This window comes from Plectropomus leopardus, chromosome 19, assembly GCF_008729295.1.
Source record: "Plectropomus leopardus isolate mb chromosome 19, YSFRI_Pleo_2.0, whole genome shotgun sequence".
In the NCBI taxonomy this organism is placed as follows: Eukaryota; Metazoa; Chordata; class Actinopteri; order Perciformes; family Serranidae; genus Plectropomus; species Plectropomus leopardus.
The window spans coordinates 22,927,118-22,949,391 of NC_056481.1; the positions used below are offsets into that span (position 1 = coordinate 22,927,118).

Genomic DNA, 22,274 nt, shown 5'->3' on the forward strand with positions numbered 1-22,274 from the left:
GATAAGAAAAGTCCTTTAATTCACAGTCATCTCCCCAACTTGAGATCTGATGCTAACACCTGCATGTTTGTATTTTCAGACCTCAACAGAGTCTCATTTTGCAAAGCAGTGGCAGGGGAATAACAGCAGCAGAATGACAATACTCAGCTCTCAGCTGAACCCAGGCACAGTTTACGTTATCACCCTCACTGTACACAAAGAGGGGAGGAGACCTGCCTCAGTCAACCAGACAGTGAGTGCTTCTCATAATCATCCTTTATTCAGTCAATCAGTCATTTACTTATCTGTCGCATTAAATTATATTATATATTTACGTTTGAATTATATTATATATTTACATTTGAAAGCCATATGAAGTTATGTTGAATATATCTCTCAAATACAAACTATTTTGGAGACTTGGGCAAATGTGGAATACTTAGTGATCAAATTTAGTCATACAAGGGTCAAGACACTTACTGCACATACCTCTGACTCTTCTCTTTAGGTGACTGTGTGTGAAGCTCCTGTGCTTTCTGTCATTGTGGAGTGTGTCTCCTGCTCTTTCTCGTCATCCCCTCACCACAGCAGCTACACCAGCCCCGTCATCCTCGCAGGACAATGTGCACAGTGCGACGACCAGGCTCAGGTAATGATTCGGAAAAACGCAAATGTTGACAGTTAGGGTAAAAATGGTGAGGCAAAAAATTGTTTAAAAAACTGAAAATGAGCACTGATATAATGTAAGATACTGTATGTAATTTCCTTTTTGGCTCAATAAAAATACTTGAAAACAAACAAAAAACATGACACATGAAAATGCAATTGTAGTGCCATCAGGAAAAAGTCAACAAAGCCCTCTGCTGCTGCTGTTAATCATTATCTTTTTGTTCATCTCCTTAGAGAATGAATTAGCAATTGGACAGTTTAATCTATATTCAATCTTTGCTATGCTTAATTGGCTAGATACATAAATTAACAGTAAAATTATTTGTTATTTGCAGAAAAGAAATGTATACAATATGTCATTCAGCATTATTGTGATTCATGTGTTTTCTCGCAGTACAAATGGAGAGCTGAGGACCAGACTGGCATGACCCTTGACCTAAATGAGGTTACCACCTCTACAGGGAGACATTCTCCTAACCTGGTGGTGCGTTCAGGTGTCCTACAGCTAGGGCAGAGTTACACCTTCACACTCAATGTAACCCAGCCCGGCAGAGGGCAGTGGGGCAGTGCCAGCCTGACGATACTACCCAACAATCCACCGCATGGAGGCCTGTGTGATCTCAGTCCAGAGTCAGATATACGTCTGCTGGAGACAGTGGTCACCTACAACTGCTCAGGTAACACTGTGGTCTTAGTTTACTCTTAAAACAACTTATTGGTTCAACAAAAAAATGCAGCTGTTTACATCAGTAATTTTGAGTAATGAAAACTTTTAATGACTAAATAATATAATGTCCCTTGTGTTGTATTTGTTTGGCCTGCAGGTCCCAAACACAGTCTTGACCGTCTGAATTTATCCAGGCATTTTAAGTGAAAGTGGAGAAAAATTAAATTATCAAGCCAATGTCATTACCTTACTGCAACTTAAACCAACTTTTAAATCAATTGACACATACATTTGAGTTTAAATTGCACACAATATTAAGTTGATGTAATTATCAGTATTATTATGTAAATACAGCTCATCAAAATAATGTTAAAAGGTTTATCTCAATCGTTGAATCACAATTTTTATACTGCAATCTATCACCACCTGGTGGAGATGACAGGTCCCCTGAATTACTTTCAAGGAAGAAAAAGCAACACACAATTTTAATTTGACAAATCACTTGATGTTTTGTTCTCTTTTGGCAGGGTGGCAAGATGATGACAGCGTGGCCTCTCAGCTGATCTATTCTTTCCAGGCAGCACCATGCCAGCCTGTTGGCAAAGTGTGCCCTCTGCTCACTCTGTACAGGTGGATACAGGCCTCAACTACTAGCTATTAACTCTCTGAAGCCTGAGCAAAATGGCTTTATTTTATTTCAGAAACATGGGAAGAGAATGATGAGTAATATAAATAAATAATAAATGGGCCAAAAATGAGCAAAAAAATAATCATAAATGAATTAAGAAGTTACAAGAAGATAACCTGAAAAAATATCAAAAAAGAAAAGCAAAAATTAAAGAGAAACCAGTATATTGCTTTGGAAAGTGCTAATATTTATATATTTATATTTTTTTGTAGCATAATTTTTTTAATTATAACAATGATAAATATAGTTTTCTGGACATTTTCCCCAAAGTGGTTGATAATATCTAATAATAACCACCTGCTAATTCCCTTAGATTGAGCCGTTTATATCTACATATGGAGTGGGTCTTCTTCTATAAAGTTCACCACTTTGTTTCTATAGTAGCCCAGAATAGATAAGCAAAACACTGGCTGTAGATAGAGCGATTTGTGTTTTTGCATCAGCCACTGTAATTCTTCTACATGCTTGGCACACAGGAAACAGTCTGCAACCTTACTGCAAGAGGCCATTAAATCCTACACACTGTTCCTTTAAGAAGCAAGTTTTGGATTTCCATCCTGTTCAACTTAAGCTTTGTATCTTTTATGCACCCCAGAGGTACTCGTTCAACATTTGGCAGTGTGGTTCCACTGGGGAGTCCTGGGCAAGAGAGAAGCATGTCAGTAATAACAGTTACATTGCTGGTAGAAGACGACCTGGGGGCAAAGGTCATTGCATTGAAAAGGTAAGCTACCAGGAGCTGTTGCAGCTGAAGCAAGATAAACAGCACTATTCTGTATGTGCAGCACCTTTCAGTTAGTTTCTTATGCATTATGCCAAATGCCCTCTCTCCCTTACTGATTGCTTCTTTCTCCAGAGTGTTGATTGTTCAAAGTCCTGCAAGGGATGAATTTACCAGTCAGTGGCTCAGACACAAGAGCCAGACAGAGCTGTGGGCTTTGGTCCAACATGGCAACCCTCAGGAAATCATCCCTTATTCCATCGCTCTCACCAGCCAGCTCAATCAGGTGGTGTGTCAAGATCATATCTCATTTGCCAGTGCATGAAATGACACTTTTAAGTGATTTTGATTAACTATGACAAAAAAACTGAAGATTATGAAGCATAGTGGATGTGTATGAAAGGTTTGCGTTTGCTAGGAATATGGACTAATGAGTTTCACCCACCTGTCCACAGATGGAGTCTGGACAAACTGCCAAGGAGCTCGTGGACACGAGGGAGATCCGGGAAAATGTGACCCAGGCGCTGGCCTCTCTTCTTGTGTCGTCGGTGCATGATGTTGATCAAATCAGCTCAGCTTTGTCACAGTCTACTGTAAGTAATCACCTTTTTTTTCTCATCATTCTCTGCCCATAAGTATTGAATACATGATCAGTACTTAATGCATATAAGATATTTTTAAGACACACAAAGAAACCAATAAGTCAAGTAAACCACATCATATCTGTTAAAATATTCCTCATTTTTTAATCTTACACCTTCATGTCTTTACTTTTTCTGTTTTACCCTCAGGCCGTTCCCAGAGAATTGGTATGTGAAAAGTGCCAGGAGAAAATTCTGGAAGCTGTGGGGAAGATGATCCATGTCATGGAAGAACAAATGAGTCCTACTGTTTTGTCCACTGTGGAAACAGGACGAAATATCCTTAACATCATAGGTGCTGGTCAACCACCATCTCCTGCATAACACACACCCTTTTTCACCAACGGTTTGGGCTCCCAAAACTAATATTAAACAGTTCAGAGTATTTTTAGTAAAAATAAATTTGGTTCAAAACCAGAACAGTTAGTTCTCAGCTGGATCCAAAAAAAAAATTTTTTTTAGACCTGAAGTGTGAAGCATCATATCAGTGGGCTTGTCATATTCTACAGGCTGAACAGAGAGTATAGAGAGGGCAGCATTAGAGAAGTTAAATGAGAAATCATCAGACAAAAAGAGCATGCAGTGGTCTAATTAGTTGGTTCATGCTTGTTTTTTGGGTAAAAAAGTAAACTATCTGTAATAATGGCAAAATATTGCAGGTAAGAATAAGAATAAGAAACTTTATTTATAAAGCGCTTTTCTATACAAATTTACAAAGTGCTTTCTAAGGTCGATCCCAGATTTAAATGCAGGGTTTAAGCAAGAATTAGGAAATTTTAAGAAAAACAAAGAAACAGCAACCCCAACAATAACATAAATACCATCTATAAGCAAACTTGGCAGCTCAGTGACCGAAGGATTGCACTGAGGCATATCAAATCAATTACAATAAAACAAAAATAAAAGAAGACAATAAGATGGTAACATTTATGATAATGAATCACTGTTTAAAATAAACAGTGAGCTAAGATTACGATGTAAGATGTGATTAAGATGTGATTTAAAAGATGTTACTGATTCTGCAATCTAATCGGTCGGTAATCAATCTAATATGCGATTTTGCTTCTACTGTTTCCGTCTGTTTTGCTTTGTGTAATGCCCTCAGTTCATGACACATCCTTGATTTCAATGACTCGCGCAACGTAGAGGAAAAGTGGGCTGATTAACTCGATAGCACCAAGTTTCCAAGAATCCTGAAAGAACCAGTGAAAGACCCAGAGCTAATTTGGTGGAAAAAGGTCATATGTTGATTGTGAACTTAATCAAATGGGTGAATATTTTGTGTTTTCTCGGTTTCCAGGTAACACCCTGGCAGCTGTGTCTGCTTCCAGTTCTCACCCAGACTTGTCAAGCACTCTGCAGTCAGCTTCCAAACTCACCCTGTCAGCGCTGGGTCACGCAGGTGCCCTAATGCGCTCTCTGATTCATTCACGTGTTCATGGTGAGGCACCCCTTTCACTCTCCACTGATTATATCAACACTGTGGGTTTCCATGGAGACCCCTCCGATCTTCTCTGCACTCACCAGTCCAACCAAAACCAGATCGTCTCCTCCAAGTCAGCTGATGAATCCAAGAGTTCTCGCCCATGTCCGTTTCATATCCCCGCCTCCCTCGCTGCTCACCTGAAGAGTCAGAAGTCTGAGGTGGTGCAGGTGCTTTTTGATATGGATGCAGAGATGCTATCCAACCCACTGCTGAATGCAGCCGACCCTCCGATTTCCACTGCTCTAGTTGCCATGGAGCTCACCACGCCTCAGGGCCAACCCATACCCATTCAGGATTTGGACCCCAAGCAGGCCATACATGTCACCCTCCCCAACAAGTCCCCTGTGAGACAGGACAATGGGGTTGGAGATGAAGCTGGGAATGGGACATGTCTTACTGTGACACTCCCCACTGAAGGAAGGTTAAACCTCACAGTCAAAGCTGTGGATGGATTGGATGAAAACGCAGGTTTATATCTCTCCTTCAACTTCAGCCTGGAACCAGGTATAGAAGAACACTATCTTCCTTTTTCTGAACCTAACCTGTTTATTCCAGATTTTTGCATTTTGGTAGACTGTTAACGACCATTTGGCATTAATGGCGTTTTACTTTGTTCTTGCTACGCACCTATAGAACTACTTCTGATGAGTACGACCCCAAATTTTATCAGTTAAAAGCCCCTATGTGTAAAATCTTCCTCTGATTATATCAGCTTAGAATTCTCAGGACCTACGTTTGTAAGCTGAGACATTACTGTCTATCATATTGTCTTTTTTTTACTAATACTAGAAGTCCCCCAAATTAATAAATATTTCAGTAATTAGACATAACAGCTTTAAAGCTCCAGTAACCCATATTTTTGTATTAACAGTACATTAAATTATGTGTAAGGGTTTAATCATAGTGACAAAGATAACTATGGCCTGTAATAATAATAACCTGTGCAGATAATTCAGTTTCTGGGAAAAACCCCTGGAACATCTGGATCTAAAATTATCAAAATAAAAACATGAGCACACATTAGCAGGTTCTGGGCTAGCGACCGCTCCCAGTAGAGCCAAACAGATTCGGAGAAACACTGATTTAGAACATGAAACAGTTTTATTTAGTGTTTTTACTGGTTTTAATCACCAGATTGGTTTATTTAAGAAAGGACTAGATCTCTGCATATTATTCAGCTTATGGTAAAAACCTCCTGACTGATGAAGACTATAATACATTTAAATTGATTTAATACATTTTTAAAGTTTAAGATGGTTCCAATGTGCAATTATCACCACTAGATGTCACTAAATACTCCTAAATCTTACAAACTGCCTCCACCAGATTATATTTTCATCAGTGAGTGATAGTAGCTGTGACAGTTTCTGGAAGTTGTGGTGGACACATGACATTTCAGGATGTCTAAAGTCATCTGTTGAATAATGAGAGTGAACTGTCTTTACGGTCACCCATGCAGCACCCTACATAATTATTAATTAACCTTACTGTATATCTGTGAGTTTTTGCATGAATTATAAATTACAGCGGCTGTTTTTTAAACTGCATTATGCATATCTAGGAGCTACTCCAGTGAGTCTGGGACATGTCAAGATAGAAGTGAGCTCTACAGTGCCGGGGACTAATGCATCCCAGGATTCCCTAGTGAGAAAGTGGGCTCTCACCCTTTCTAATCCGACCACCTCCTCAGAGGAAACCATATTTCTGTCTCCACTGTAAGTCACGCTCTTTACTCTCTCTCTGTCCGACTGCTCATTTTGCTGAACAAAGAAGTTAATTCTCCTCTGTAACAGTTTAGGCGGTATGGACAAGCCTCTCTCGGTCAACCTGACCTCGTCTCTCGTGGACGGAGGTCCTGTCCGTGTGTCCGTGTGTGTGTTCAGCTCTCTCTGCCAGTACTACAGTGTGAAGGAGAGGCGTTGGAGCAGTGAGGGACTGCAGCCAATGGAGGGCAGCACGCTCCACACAGCACGCTGTCTCACCCAGCACCTCACCATGTTCGGGGCCAGTTTGTTTGTGCATCCCGGGGCCGTTGTGCTGCTGCCACCGGTATGTGAGAACACAAAGCATTACACCAGCTTCTATTTAGAGGACACATTTTGAATTTCCCAAATGCAGGATTAGTAGGAGGATAGTAACCATCAGGCTGTCCCCCTCTCCCTTACATCTGTTTGTTATCTGTACAGCCAGGCGGTCCCATGCGGAACATGGTTGTGGGGATTGTGTGTGCTGTCCTGGTTCTGATTCACCTGCTGGTGGGCCTCATTGCCCATAAACTGGACCACTTGGACAGCATGAGACTAAGCCAGGTCCCTCTGTGTGGCCAAGCAGGGTTGTACCACTACAGAGTGCTGGTCAAGACTGGCTGGAGGCAAGGAGCAGGTCAGACAAGGACAAGTCAAAACCACGTAGAAGACAGAAATGTATAAGTAATAAAAGCATTTTCATGTTTGACTCGATGAAACTATATGTGATTATAGTGATTAATGCACCCATCAGGCACCACAGCACACGTTGGCATCAGCCTGTATGGTGTGACCAAGAGCGGCTCCCGCCATCTGCAGAGGCATGGAGCGTTTCAGCGTGGCAGCCTGGACCAGTTTCACTTGGAGACAGACGACAACCTGGGAGAAGTTTGGAAAATTCGCATCTGGCATGATAATACCGGTACATGGAGGCTGAAAATATCCTTCTTTTAAAAATATTGGTTTTGTTTTTGCTCTTTTTCTAAAACATATAATCGATGATGACACTAAACGTGTAATTTAGGACATTTTCAGTGGTATGTTTTGGATGTGAAAATTTCTAAATAAGTTTAAATTTTAAAGGGCCGTTCATCTAAAAATCAAAATTATTTATTTTTTCTCGGTTTTGTGGTGCTTTTTATTGGTCTAGATTGTTTTAGAGTGAGTTACAGAATGTTGGCAGTAGAAATGTCTGCTTTCTCTCCAATATAATGAAACTAAATGGCACTCCTGTTGTGGTGCTCAAAATGCCATAAAAAATACTTTGGAAAAATTCAACAGCAATGTGTTTTTACAGAAATCATGACCCTGGTTACTTAACATAATCCAAAGACCTTGTTTTGAGCAGTTTCATGTTGGAACTATTTTCTTTCTACCAAGCTGCAGCCGTCAACCATATCACCATGCAGAGGGAAGCGTGCATCTACTCATGGATGCTCATGCTCGCGACAGCATGAGATGTAAACATTAATGGCGTCCTCCTTAGCTGAGCTGTAACGTTAGCTAGCTCAGTGGTGCTAGGTGAGCGAGTAGTACATGCACTCAATGGGACTATTTTCTTTCTACCAAACTACACCCGCCAACCATATCCCCGTGCAGGAGTGTGTGTGCACCTACTGCTAGCTCGTTTAGCACCACTTAGCTAACGGAGGATGCCATTTATTTAAACATCTTGCCCTGTCACAAGCACAATATTCTCATCCATGAGTAGAAAAAAGGAGGAAGCATTTGTGTGCAGTTTGTTTGGCTGTGCAGATGTGAGGCTTGAGTAATTCCATTTTTTATCCCAAAAACAAGTCCATCCAGAGCTATATGGAGCAAGAGATCATCTCACTCAATACTAAATTATCAAGATGTGAATGCAGCTGAGTATGTCTTATGTACATGCAGGTCTGGACCCGTCCTGGTACGTTCAGCATGTGGTGGTTTGGGACCCTCAGACAGATCACATGTTCTTCTTCCTGCTGGAGGACTGGCTCTCTGTGGAGAATCACAAGAACGGCTCTGTGGAGAAGGAGGTTCTAGCCTCATGTAAGCTTATTAACTTACATTCAGCAGAGTAACATGTATTTCCACTTATTGTTGTTCACAAATAAGCTGTTTGATGCGTTTTTCTGATAACTCCACAGGTCCTGAGGAGCTTTCGCAGTTTCGACGGGTGTTCATCTCCCAGCTGGCGTTTGGGATGGTCGAGCACCACCTGTGGCTGTCGCTGTGGGAACGCCCGGCTCACAGCCGTTTCACCAGGGGTCAGAGGGTGACATGCAGCGCCCTCATGCTGCACCTCTACCTGGCACTGGCTGCTCTGTGGTACGGAGCTGTTAGTACCGAGGGGCACAGGTAGGATGGTTTTTAGGCCTCAATATAAACCCCAATTCCTTTCATGGCAGGAAATTAAAAAGCAAATTAGAAAAAAAGATAATGCAATTGTGAAACTGTTACATAAAAAGTAAATTGGTGTACCTGTTAATGTAAGTTTCTTCCTACCTGTAGTCAATAACGTTTCAATAAAGATACATTTCCTTCAAATACTGGTTAAGGTAAATAATATTAATCATGTTTCATTGTATTTTTGGCTCTTCAAGACAACATTTTCTTTTTTTTAGTCATTACAAGGTATTATATTTGAGATTTTTCTAACATAAACCAGTATGTCAGGAGGTTCTGGGTGGTTGACAGGATTACAGTGATTTATGTCTCTTTGCCAAAAGTGGACCAGTCTCAGCCCAGCTGCTGCTTAACATGGAGGCGGTTGCCATGGGGATGACTGTTGCGGTGCTGGTGTTTCCCCTCCAGTGCTTCCTCTGTTTCCTGTTCAGAAAATCTCACAGCCAGGTAACTTAAAACAGCATGCTTATTTTATTTTCATGATACATTTTACTGCTAAAAAAAGGAAGCCATTGCTTATTTTGCCTAAATCAATTTCATTTTGCATGTTAATTTGTTATCTAAAGGAATACTTCACCCACCAAATGACCATGTGTATATCAATTACTAACCATATGATGAGTTGAAGTTGTGAAGAAAACTTTTCTCGCATCTCTCCATGGTGAAAAAAGAATCTAAAGATGGAGAAAATTCCTGATGAATTGAAGTCATTGGGGTCCATGTTTAACAGCAGCAAAACTGTGTGAAAACATCTGTTTAAAAACTCCCTTGCAACTTGTGCAGTATAATCCAAATGTCATTTACCAACTAATATACTTCTCCGCAGGGAACTGAATGAATAGTTAAACTTATCTTTGCTCTCCTCAGACTCCATTATCAAAAGCAGTAATTTTACCTTGCTGAACACAGGAGCTGCTGATCTACCGCTACCTCGAACAGATTTTATTTTGCTTGTGTTTTTGCGGAATTTGGTGTTTTAATTGGTTAGTTCCTATTTACCAAAGTCACACGATTATACAAACAAACCACTGTTTGAGGCAGCAGTAGACCAGCAACACCTGTGTTCAGAGAGGTAAAATGATAGTTTTCGTCAATGGAGTCTGGGTTTGCAGAGCGTATAGGAGAGTCTTACTTGTTGTTCAGTCGCTGTTGCGACTCGCTATGACTTCAATTCATCAAGTTTTCTCAGTTTTCAGAATATTGGTTCACCGTAGAGGCACAAGAGAAAAACGAAGTTTTCTTCACAAATTCAGCATAACACTGTGTGAATTAATTATATACAAGTGGTCATTTGCAGAGTATTGAGGTACCAAGAAGGAGTTTTAGTGGGGTTTGTTCTTGTCTGCTGTAACACGTGCCTGCATTGTGCTGCCGATTAGAGGTCATTACAGTGATTTGTTGGACGTACGTTCAATCTCTGTTTGCCAAACAGTCTTATCACAGTATGGAAACAGTACAAATGAGTGTTTTCACCTTTATCTGAATGTACACTCAGAAATGTTCAGGCCGCAGTTGTTTTGTGTATGTGTGTGTGTGTGTGTGTGTGTGTGTGTGTGTGTGTGTGCGTGTGCGTGTGCGTGTGTGTGTGTGTGTGTGTGTGTGTGTGTGTGTGTAACCCAGGTAACTGTGGACATGTCAGTTCCTCCTTCACCTGTTTGTCACTCTGTGGAGATGGATGTCTACCTTGGCCAGTCAGAGCTCTCCGGCCCTTCTTTCCTGTCTCTGCCTGACACCTCTGGCCCAGTGCGAGACAGTCCTTCATCTGTGAGAGTGGACACACACATGCGTATAATCACAAACACAGTTACTTTTCTCCAATATTGCTATTAAGTGTTCTTCTGGTTTTTGTAGTTACTGGACAGCAAGGCGTTTGACTCCAGTATTCTGGACTTTTGGGCTGTGTCTGGCTTGGCACCCCAGACGGATGGTGGAGCACATGAAGTGGAGGGCATAGGGACATGGCTGTCCTGTGACAGCCTCCTCAATCTACCTGTAGGCCTCACCGAGAAGACTCTAGCTTCTGACCTCTGCCAGGCTTCACCTGGTTTTGGTCCTGCACGCCAGCTGAAGAGAAAAAAAGCCCTGATACAGCTCCGGCTGGCCTCACACTCCTCCACTGGCTCCCCTTCTGCTTTATCCTCTCCCTTGTGCGCTTATCCCCTTTCAAAAGACATTTCCAGTTCTCACCAGTCCCCTCCTGCACCGGAAAAAACTGTCTCCACCATGAACACCAACTTAGTGCAAGCTCCTAAACATAATCTGCCTACACTTCTGACTCTGTCAGGTGAGAAACTGGTGAAATAAATTCAGAAATTCTTAATTTATTAAAGACGTGTCCTACATCTGACAAGTCTCTGGACCCCAGCCATCAGTTTCTATGTGGTCAAGTCAAAGTAAGAATTGTATGATTCCATGCAAGCATATTTCGTAATATGTGTAGCTGCCTCAGATAGAGTAATTTCTTATTTTCGCAGTGACATCATGTGTGTTAAACAGTGTTAAACAGCCAATCACAGAGCTCGATGCACAAAGAAGACAAAGACTTGAGTTTTTAGTTTTTTAGGAAAATATGTCTAAAAAAGAGCAGAGCAGCATCAATTGCTTTTCCCTTGTTCTTCAGAAATTTGGGAAGAATTTTTTTTTCTTGCATGCCTCCATGATAAATAAAGAATCCGAAACACAGAGATAATTTGTTTACCATGGAAGTTGGAACAATGTTTTCTTCTTGAATCCAATGTAACATGGGATGAGCAGTTGACATACAAACAATCCTTTGGGGGGCAAAGTATTTGTCTAACTTGTTTTATTGTATGTTTTTGTGTTTTACACCAGAGGAGGATCTACTGATGTCTATAGCAGCAGCAGAGGACACAGCAGATATAACTAACAGCAACTCAGACAGCGGCCGGGATTCCCCCAGAACCACCTCCTCAATCTCAACCACGTAAGGATCTGAGAATTATGTACATGCCAGGTCATGCAGTTCTGTGTTGCTTATAATATTCTATGTTACTGTCCTTTTTAGCCAGAGCACCTCCTGTAGCAGCTGGTCAGAGGAGAGTGAGGAGAAGTCTCTGTTCGGTGCAGATTTCCATAAGCCAGATCCACAGTCCTGTCCCTCTTTGTATGGTGCAGGACTCTACAAGTGTCCCTCAGTGCTGTCTGTGGACTCTGTGGCCAGCACCTTCCTGCCAAGCCCTTCTCCTGACTCCACACGCTCCTCCTCCACCACACGTATAGGTACCAGACCAGTGGTTCTCAGTGTTTTTAATGGCCGGAGGCATTATGTGTTCTGGTTGTGTGTATGTTCCATTCTCGTGACCATGATATCTCAAGAACGCCTTGAGGGAATTTCTTCAAATTTAGTTCAAACATCAACTTATACATAATGAACTGATTAGATTTTGATGGTCATAGGTCAAAGTAAAGGTCACTGTGACCTCATTTATATCATTCTTGTGAAGTCAATATCTCAAGAACACTGTTAGAGAATGTTGTTTTTTTTTAATTGGCACAAACATTCACTTGGACTTAAGTATGAGATGATTTAGATTTTGGTGGTCATATGTCAAAGGTCAAGGTCACTGTGAACTTGCGTTTGTCTCATTCTCGTGAACCTGATATCTCGAGAAGACCTGGAGGGAATTCCTACAAATTTGATACAAACATGCACTTTTGGTGGTCATAGGTCAAAGATCAAGGTCACCATGACCTCAAAAACAAGTTTTTGGCCATTACTCAAGAATTCATATGCTAATTATGAAAAAAAATCACATGCATATCTAAAAGGATATAATGATGAAGTGATGACATTTTATATCTAAAAGGTCAAAAGTCACCCTCATTGTGACATCATAGTGTTCCGCAAAAACATGTTTCTGGACATTTCTCAGTGTCATATCTCAAGAACAGAAGGGGAGACATTCGGTCAGACACTGAATTGGAGACACAAATTTTGGGTGCCGTCCTTGAAACCTTGCCTTCTGTGCTGCTTGGGGAAAGGTGTGTAAGCATCCATGTTTTGGATGTAAAGTGTAACTGCAACCTGAGTTGTGCGTGCAACCTTTGGCAGTGATTCTATTTTGTCAGATGTACTCGCCCAACCCCTTTAGGTGAATACTTTGTAATCCTTCCATGTTTCTCTTGGAATTTGCAAAATAAGAGTCCCATACTTACAGTTGGGAATCTCTGAAGTAGAATTTGGGGTTAAAACATTCAGGAAATATCCAACTTGTATCTTTTTTCTCACATCTGGTGATGTCATGTAAATAGAGTTTGAGATATTTGTTGCTCAATTTCCCCAATCCCAGGCGTTGCTCGAGGTCAGCCCAGCTGGCTGCTCCCTCCCTGGACACTGTGTGTGATTTACCCCCTGGTGGCTGTGCTGCTAGGAGCATGCCTGGCCGTGGTTGGACTCTATGGCAGCTCCCTGTCCAGAACAGTCGTCCTCATGTGGCTGGTGTCGGCCTTCTCTGCATTTCTCACCTCTGCTCTGTTGCTGGAACCTCTCAAGGTGAGTTCAAACATGTCATCCAATTAACTTTTAGATCTTTGCTGGATAAATCCTTTCATTTGCACTCTGATGTTCCCTGCTCAGGTGTGTGTCCAGGCCTTGATCTGCACAGTGCTGTGGAGGCCAGTGGATCCAGAGGTGGAGGACCATCTGGCTCAGGAGACCACCGTGGTGAGGGCTTTTGGAGAGCATGTCGGAAAGGTGCGGCCACCGTGTGGCTACGGGCTGCTGCAGGCTAGAGAGGAGGCACGCAAAGTCCGAGCACTGCGGTCACTCATGAGGGTAAGAATAAAACTTTAAAATTTAGAGGCAATTTCTTTCCAAAAGTATCTTTTTGTTAATTTTCTCTGCATTTTTCTGCAGCACTGTGTGTGTCAGCTGTTGTTTCTGTTGCTGGTGCTAATGGTGAACTACCAGGACGGCACAGAGCAGAGACAGGGCCGGCTGCTGCACTCTGCTGTCAGACAGCGTCTTCACACAGCACCCTTGGGGGTCCCTAACCTCACTTCACTCAGAGAGTAAGGGCAACACTCAGCTGCCTGCTGTCAAAACACCACACCAGACCAAATGCAACAACAATGCATGATCAAGCAGAAAACCTGAGTGTAGGACTCTGCATATTCCACTAGACATATTAAGATGACCTAAATTGCTTCTATTTTCTTCATCAGGTGCGTGCATGCAAAGGTGTAGGTTTCAAGATTGAAGACACAGAGGACTGGTTCCCCTCAATATATAAAATGTGCATTTGTCCTCCCCAATAAAAACACAAAATAAATTTGCAAAAAATGCACAAATGGGTTTTATACACCCATTTGTGCATTTTTTGCAAATTTATTTATTTGTTAAATTAATTAATTTATTTATTCACCAGAAAGCAAGAAATGAAGTGTCTGATGCCAAAAAAATTCTGGTTGAGAACCCCCAAACCATAGTCCTTGACTGGTCTGATTATCAGGATCGATTCTTGAATTAAAACTATGCTATACTGTGTTGTACATTTTGATTTTGTATGTTTGTTCCATTTTGTCTGTAACTTATGTCGCTGTCTGTCTTGGCCAGAACACTCTTGAAAAAGATTTTTCAAAAAGATTTTAAATCTCAGTTTTTAAAAATATGTGTTCATGTTTTTCAGGTTTAACATAGGTAAATAAATAAATAAGTCAGTAAGTAAGTAAATAAATAAATAAATATTTCATCTGCCCCTCCACCCTCACATATGACCAATTTGTTCCAGAACCTAAGCAGACCCTCCAACACAAGAACAGCTGCCCGAATGCAAATCCTATAATAACTGTGCGCTGTTCAAATTATTCAGTAGGCAAGCTACCAAAGCATCAAAAGTGATCATTTTGGAACATCTCATGCATGTGAAACCAAGATGATACATATTTTGAAACAAAGGTAATTCAGAAAACACAGTTTCAATTAATATTTCTTGCTTATTTTCATAATATTGAGCAGCACAACTCCACACTCACACTTCACACTCCTGATAGTAACGCACCTCTCATATTTCAGCTGGCGCAGAAGACAGAACTGACACACAAAGCCAGAACAATAAATTAAGTTATTATTATTCTCATTTTATTTTAATATAATTATCATCCAGTGCCCACAGCCTGAATTGCATTCCCTTTTTTTCACCCAGAATTGAAACCTGGAAATAAAAAATAGACAAAATACCACCTACAAATAACCTTTTTTGCAGACACCCCAACCAGACGCAGGTCCCCAAACCCCCCATTTAAGATAAACTCTATATACCCATCCCTCATGTGTTCTGCATGATGGTTCAGATCATAGTAGATCAAGAAACATGTGGAATAGTAACAATTGTTTTTTAAATCATTTTTATAAACTAATATATCCCAAGCAAAGCTACAATAACTGCATTAAATTTCTTTAATGTGCATGATGTCATCACATTTATCATGCAGTCAACTTACAAATATCCACAACAAAACATTAGACTAATGACTTAGATGACTTTTTAAAGGTTAATTTTCAAAACTTGCAGTTGAATTATCAGGACTAAAGAGAGTACCTGTAGAGAAGAAAACACCTGAAAATCTGTTCTGTTATTGTGCATCCTGCATCTTTATACATCTGTGTATTTATTCGCCCTCACACACACAGAGTGATATGTCAATTCTCTCTCCATCCAGCTGGTCAGACGCAGAGCAGTGGATCAACCACACCTTGGTGCCACATCTACACCAAAACCCATCACTGCGACTTGTTGGATCATCACGGCTGCAGTACACACACACTCTGAGTCCTCCAACAAGTGTCTTTCTGGACAACAGGAGCGTGACAACACTCCAGCTCCTAGCTGACTTGCAAATGGCAGATTGGGGCAAGAAACAGTAAGTGGATTAGTTACGGCGAGATGACTGCGTCTCCAGGACATGCTGAGTGTGTATTTATTAATACCTCCATTCTTCAGTTGTAGAATCCTCTGGGAGAAAGACAAGATTGAATTACTCTTTTGAAAATAATGAGGCGTGCTGTCCCCATTAAAACTTGCCAAAAAACAAAACAACACAACTTTTTTTTCCTCTGGGACCAAATGAAGCAATACCATAGTAATGCTTGATCATTTTCTCATTCAGATTACCAAACTATTTTGCATACTTTGCATTACTGAATCTTTTAATGTGTTTTTTTTTCATCTTAACATTTTGTTATAATAATGACATTTTTTTACTTTTAGACACACATGGGTTATATATTGAATTATATTCATACATTCATTAAGGAGGAAAACATGCTTAAAAATCTTACTATAAAATCATCAAATAATGCATTGTAATTGTAATTCTCATGTCTCTCTTATGTCTCGGCAATAGCTGTGTCTTGAGGCATTATGTTTTTGGGTTGTCTGTCTGTCTAGCTGTCCATCTCTCCATCTCATTGGCATGAACAAGGTATCTCAGGAACACCTCGAGAAAATGTTTTCAAATTTGGCACAAATGTCCACTTTTACTCAACTAATTCGATTTTGGTTATCATAGGTCAAAGGTCCAGGTCACTACAACCTTGTCAGTCTCATTTTCTGAACGTAATATCTCAAGAAAATCTTGAGGGATTTTTTTCTTCTTTTTTCAAATTTGACACAAATGTCAAAGTAAATAGAATTCTGTGGTCAAAGGTCAAAGTCACTGCAACCTCACAAAACAAGTTTTTGGCAAAAACTCAAAAATGTATGCGCTAATTATGGCAAAATTTCACAAAAATGTCACGTAAGATTAAAATGATGAAGTGATGACAATTGATATCTTAAGGTCAAAAGTCAACTTCACTCTGACATCATGTTACACAAAACCCATTTTCTGGCCATTACTCTCAGTCATATATCAGGAACAATGACACTAATCTCGGATGCCCACCTTGAAACTTTGTTGATTGTATAGACCCTCTGTGATGCATGGCAGTAATTCTATTTTCTTTTTCTTTTTTTTCATTTCAGGTTTAAAACTCTTTCAATCGACTTCACACACTACCACAGAGAGTCTGGTTTATTTGTGTGTGTGTCCATACAACTAGAGTGGGCTCAGACACAGAAAATCACACCCTCTCTCTCCATCCATCCACTCCTCATCCCTTCATCCTTCTCTGGACCCGACCTGCAGGTGGCACTTACGGTAAAAAAAACACTTTAACCCCTTCAAATACACCAAGAAGAGATATTTGGTGTGATAGATATTCTTAAGCAAAGTGCTGAAATCCACTTCATACTCCAGGTTCTCCTCCTCATGTGTGCTCTCCTCATCTTGTTTGGAGAGCTGTGGTCCATGGCTACTGAGCGCGCCCAGTATCTGCATCAATGCAGACACTGGGTCCAGCTTCTCCAGGCGTTGTTGTCCCTGGCAACGGCTATCCTGCAGTTCTGCTTCCTGTCTCAGGCCACTTGCTGTGTTTTCAAGGTAAGATATGAAAACTTAATACTTTTAACATCTATTGAGAATACCTTTAATGCATGTCATTTAAACAGGCGCTTGGTATGTATTAAAGTACATTTCATATTTTTTTAAATGAGGTTGTATGAGATACTTATCTATAGACAGTATATTACATACAGTGGATGTCAGTCGGCACACCTCCGGTTTAAAGTAGCGAATGAGTACAACAAAGAAGTTAAGCAATCTACTGCTGTGGAGGGGTCACCAACGAAACATATAAATGCAAAGAAAATGACAGCAAAAGTCTTAAAAAAAAAGAATATTTCATTAAAAATGTACCAGTGTATGTGTTGCTTCAAATAAATAACAGTAACCTGTATGTGCTATTTAGCTTCGATCCCAACCAGACAGCTTCATCAACTTTCACAGAGCTGCCCTTCTGGCACAGAAGTGTTCTCAGTGTGCGGCTGTCCTGCTCACTCTGCTTGTTCTAAAGGTAAATGCGAGCTCTAGTTCATCATTATTCATCTCCATACTGATTCACAGCTTTCTCCACTCTACTAAATGTCTACTCATTTCCATTTCTGTGTGTCCCAGCTGCTGGGAACCTTGAGGTTTGTTCGGAGGTGGGTGGTGTTAGGCAGAGTGCTGCAGAGAGCCTGGAGGGAGCTGTGGGCTCTGACTGTCCTGCTGCTATTGCTGCTGCTGCTCTGCACTCACCTCGGACACATGGTACAAAAAGAAGAGTTTTAGCCGAATCAAATATTAATAAAGAAGAAATGTATTTGATATGTCTCTGTCTTTGTTTCAGCTCTTTTCCCATTCAGTGGAGGGTTTCCTGTCAGTTCGTCAGACAGCTGTCTCAGTGCTGTCCATCCTGCGAGGCCGGCTGGCTCTTCAACAACTGTGTAGGGTCCATCCAGTCCTGGGGCCTGTCTATGGGCTGCTGCTGATCGGGGGAGGTGTTTGGTTCCTGGCCAGACTCTGTGGAGCTGTTCTCATCCGTACATACAGGTACAAAATTTACTGTACGCACACAATATTAGCAGTTATGTGTTTGGTCGGATATGGGTAAAATCCCAGCACTGCATTGTCAAAAGTCAGATGTTACCCAAACTTCTAGTGTCTGTCATTGTCTAACATGCATGACAAGTCTGAGCAAGCTTGACACAGACTGTCCCTGAGCTTACAACTGAACAGCATTTAAAAACATGAAAACATATTTAAAAAAAAAAAATCAAAATTCATATTCAAATACATAATAAAACAGGCAGACACAATGGTCCAGGCTACTAGATATGTGCGTAATGAAAATGACAGTGTTTACTCTCACTTAAGCATGTAATTATGCTAATATTTGCTAATTAGCACAAAACACCAAGTACAGATTGAAATGACGGAAATGTTAGTTTTGCCGACATTTGGTCATAAACAAATTGGACAACACTGACAAAAATTGAAATATTGACCTGATGATAGCACTATGTGAATTGTTATCTCTACAGTGATTACACTAAGGTCAACCTCAGGTGGCGCCAGAGGAAATGTCAAGGGATCACAAAAAGGTTTAAGGATTAATAATCAAATGATAATTTTACCAGTGCACATCCACCTGTCCATCCATCTGTAACTGCTTACCCGATTCAGGGTCACAGGGGGGTTGTAGCTGATCCCAGCTTGCCCGAGAGGCAGTGTACATCCTGGACAGATTGCCAGACAATGTTGTCTCACTGGGTTGACATATAGAGAAACACAATCATTTACACTCACACTTACACATTGAAACCTATGGGCAATTAAGAGACAACAATTGCCTTACCTGCATGTCTTTGGACTGTGTGAGGAAAGCAGAGAATGCGGAAAAAAGCCATGCTAACACAGGGAGTATTCTTGCTGTGAGGCAACAGTGGAACATGGTACCATCCACCGATGGAAATGCTGAAAGTGATAAACTGCAAGTGGGATTGCAACTAACGCTTCAAATTTTCCCTTGGTAGAGTACCAACAAAGAGTTAACATTGGGTTGGGTAAATATTGCGTTACATAGGTTTGGCACCATTTCAGACATTTGTACGTTTGTCCGTACTAAAAAGCCTGAAAGCGCATATCACATGACCCGCTATATACACTGGTCATGCCTGTGCTGGAGTGAAGAGGAAGCAGATGTAGTTAGTTGCTTAGTTACAGAAAATATACGATGAAGGAAGAACAGCTATGGCAAACGTAACAACAAATTTGTCTTTGTTTGGACTGATAATGAGGTGGAACTGTCACTGAAAGTAACAGAGATATAAGACAAATTAAAGTTGGCAGAAGCCATAGATTGGAAGTAGTGTAGAGCAAGTACAATGACATATTAGGGTGGTGCCTGGAGCATTTTCTATTGCCTGAGGAAGCCAAGTTCCCACACAAGAAGGATAAAATTGCAAAAGTTATGTAGACCGAGCTAGACTTGACACTTTGTGACTTATAAGAGCCAGTCGGGAGGCGAACATGGCTGTTTGCATCATCGTTTTCAAAAGTCTTAGTTCCGCCTGTCCACACTAAAGCATAACCGTGGAGTATTCAAACTAATACAGTGTCAACAGGGTTTTCAAAAGTCTTCAGTGTAGAGGTTCAGAAATGCAGGATTATGGTAAATGCTAGGCATAAAAGTAGCAATAGTAATGCTCTTTATTTCAAAAATATATAAATGTGGATGTAGCCTTGGTTTCATTGCTATCTATTGCTGGGTCCTTAAGGGCAGAGCAAGCTGAGCTGTACCATCCAACCATTGAACCACAGGACTATGAGATGGTAGAGTTCCTAATAAAAAGACTCAAGCTGTGGATGGGACTCACCAAAGCTAAAGAAGTAGGTAGAACATATGTTTTACAATAACACTTCCAAGGTGAGTTCATGTTGCTGATTCCACACATTTCCTTTCTAGTTCAGGCACAGGGTGAAGTTCGAAGGTATGGAAATCCCTCCTTCCAGGTCCTCACAGGAGTCCCATCTATCCACGCTGTCTTCAACCCTCCCCTCATCCCACTCTCCTTCTCTGTCCTCTTCATTTTCATCCCCTCGTCCCATGTCCTCAGCTCTCTCTATGAGGTCTGAGGACTCACCAAAGCTAAAGAAGTAGGTAGAACATATGTTTTACAATAACACTTCCAAGGTGAGTTCATGTTGCTGATTCCACACATTTCCTTTCTAGTTCAGGCACAGGGTGAAGTTCGAAGGTATGGAAATCCCTCCTTCCAGGTCCTCACAGGAGTCCCATCTATCCACGCTGTCTTCAACCCTCCCCTCATCCCACTCTCCTTCTCTGTCCTCTTCATTTTCATCCCCTCGTCCCATGTCCTCAGCTCTCTCTATGAGGTCTGAGGACTCGTCAGTGTCCGAGCCTGGGTTCGATGTTCAGCCCTACTTGGACCGCCTGTTGCCCTGCGTCAGTGCAATGCTATCTCGTTTTGATCAGGTCAATCAGATAACTGAGGATGTTTACAACCTGGAAATGAAACTGGAAGAAGCGCAGACAAGGAGGAGGAAGTGGGTCAGTAATAACGGCAAAGGTGCAGAAAGATTTGACGAGTCAGCAAAGCCAATGGAACTGGAGGAAGAAGGAAGAGATATTAGAGAAGTGAGACACAGGAGGACAGGCCTTATTTACCCCAAGCCACGAGTCTCCCTTCCATCCTCGTTCTCTTGCACTCCTTCTATATTTCACTCCTCCACTGCATCGATCAGCATCTATCCCCGTACACGTAGTACCCACTCTGAGTCTGACTCTGTACCATTCCAGCCTCCGGCATCAACCAACAACCACATTTCTGAAGTCACTAAGCTTGCATCTGGAATCAGTGGTTTATATCCTGCAGGTGAACCTGGATGTGGCAGGTTCCCCAGGAGAAGAGCTTGGCATTCTGGGAGCTCTCATTCAGCTGATGCAGCTCAGAGGATCTTCCAGGCCCAAGCTGGCATTGCTCCATGTGGCAATGGAGGAGAATATTTAGCATTCAGTAAAACCAGACCCAGGAGTGAAGTCAGTAACACGAGACCCAGGAGTGAAGATGGGATAAGAGAGCATGTCAGTGATGGAGTCCCTGTGAAGAGGAAAGCTTGGACTGAGCAAGAGTGACCATGTACTGCCTGGATCTGACTGGATCTCTGTAATGGGTGCAGCGACAAAGCACTGGACTGCATTGCTGTTATGGCACTGCTTAATGCAACGCTGGTTCAATGATTTCATATAGTTTGCAAGCAGGTTGCAAAATGTCCTCTGTGAGTACGTCGGAGTCTTGCCAAATCTGAGAAAATAAACCCAAATTATGTCATCATCTTGGATTGGACTTGGAAAACCACTGACCTTTACGTACAAAAACATACATTCATCGAAAAAACACTTTCACTGTCCTCATACTTCCTTGCATCCTTTATTTTGGTGTAGATCATCCACTAGATGGCACTAGAGGGCAATGTCAGAAGTTTCTAACAAGAACGTGACAATGGTGCAGGAGATCGCAATGTACTTTTTGCCCAGAGGCAGTGGTGTAGATGGTGATGGTCTGTAACTCCATTTAATACTTTGTGACATTACAGACATATTTTCATGTATTACGGATTGGTTCTGTTCCGTAATTTTGAAAATATTATATATCCTTTGATCATCTCTCTCTTGCTTACTTGAATTACCTTACACTGCCTCCATGATTAGCGGTGGTACTGCTCTGTTTCGTCCGTATTCATAAGCTTTAAGAAAACATGTACAAATACAACATATTGTTCCTCACAATATTGCAAATCTGTAAATGCAGTCATATGCCAATATACTTCTGTGAGAGACTCTAGATAATTTAATCTACAGGCAATTAAAGGCAAGTGACAATATTG

The 22,274-nt window shown here is 41.3% G+C and overlaps 1 protein-coding gene across 1 annotated transcript in view; it reads left to right on the forward strand.

Annotated features, from left to right (window-relative positions):
* The window catches only part of pkd1b (polycystic kidney disease 1b), a 30,785-nt gene extending 9,263 nt beyond the window's left edge, over window positions 1-21,522 (forward strand). The window contains exons 12-42 of the mRNA XM_042508427.1: window positions 80-232; window positions 488-628; window positions 1,043-1,325; window positions 1,843-1,945; window positions 2,599-2,727; window positions 2,860-3,010; window positions 3,180-3,317; window positions 3,516-3,660; window positions 4,666-5,355; window positions 6,413-6,566; window positions 6,645-6,900; window positions 7,038-7,233; window positions 7,351-7,518; window positions 8,487-8,627; window positions 8,726-8,936; window positions 9,308-9,431; window positions 10,605-10,748; window positions 10,836-11,268; window positions 11,817-11,928; window positions 12,010-12,224; window positions 13,295-13,497; window positions 13,582-13,779; window positions 13,861-14,015; window positions 15,666-15,866; window positions 16,970-17,144; window positions 17,244-17,426; window positions 17,794-17,898; window positions 18,000-18,134; window positions 18,214-18,416; window positions 20,144-20,255; window positions 20,599-21,522. Coding sequence (XP_042364361.1) covers window positions 80-232; window positions 488-628; window positions 1,043-1,325; window positions 1,843-1,945; window positions 2,599-2,727; window positions 2,860-3,010; window positions 3,180-3,317; window positions 3,516-3,660; window positions 4,666-5,355; window positions 6,413-6,566; window positions 6,645-6,900; window positions 7,038-7,233; window positions 7,351-7,518; window positions 8,487-8,627; window positions 8,726-8,936; window positions 9,308-9,431; window positions 10,605-10,748; window positions 10,836-11,268; window positions 11,817-11,928; window positions 12,010-12,224; window positions 13,295-13,497; window positions 13,582-13,779; window positions 13,861-14,015; window positions 15,666-15,866; window positions 16,970-17,144; window positions 17,244-17,426; window positions 17,794-17,898; window positions 18,000-18,134; window positions 18,214-18,416; window positions 20,144-20,255; window positions 20,599-21,522 — 6,681 coding nt within the window. The remainder of the gene's footprint in view (window positions 1-79; window positions 233-487; window positions 629-1,042; window positions 1,326-1,842; window positions 1,946-2,598; window positions 2,728-2,859; window positions 3,011-3,179; window positions 3,318-3,515; window positions 3,661-4,665; window positions 5,356-6,412; window positions 6,567-6,644; window positions 6,901-7,037; window positions 7,234-7,350; window positions 7,519-8,486; window positions 8,628-8,725; window positions 8,937-9,307; window positions 9,432-10,604; window positions 10,749-10,835; window positions 11,269-11,816; window positions 11,929-12,009; window positions 12,225-13,294; window positions 13,498-13,581; window positions 13,780-13,860; window positions 14,016-15,665; window positions 15,867-16,969; window positions 17,145-17,243; window positions 17,427-17,793; window positions 17,899-17,999; window positions 18,135-18,213; window positions 18,417-20,143; window positions 20,256-20,598) is intronic.
* The last annotated feature ends 752 nt before the right edge of the window (window positions 21,523-22,274 follow it).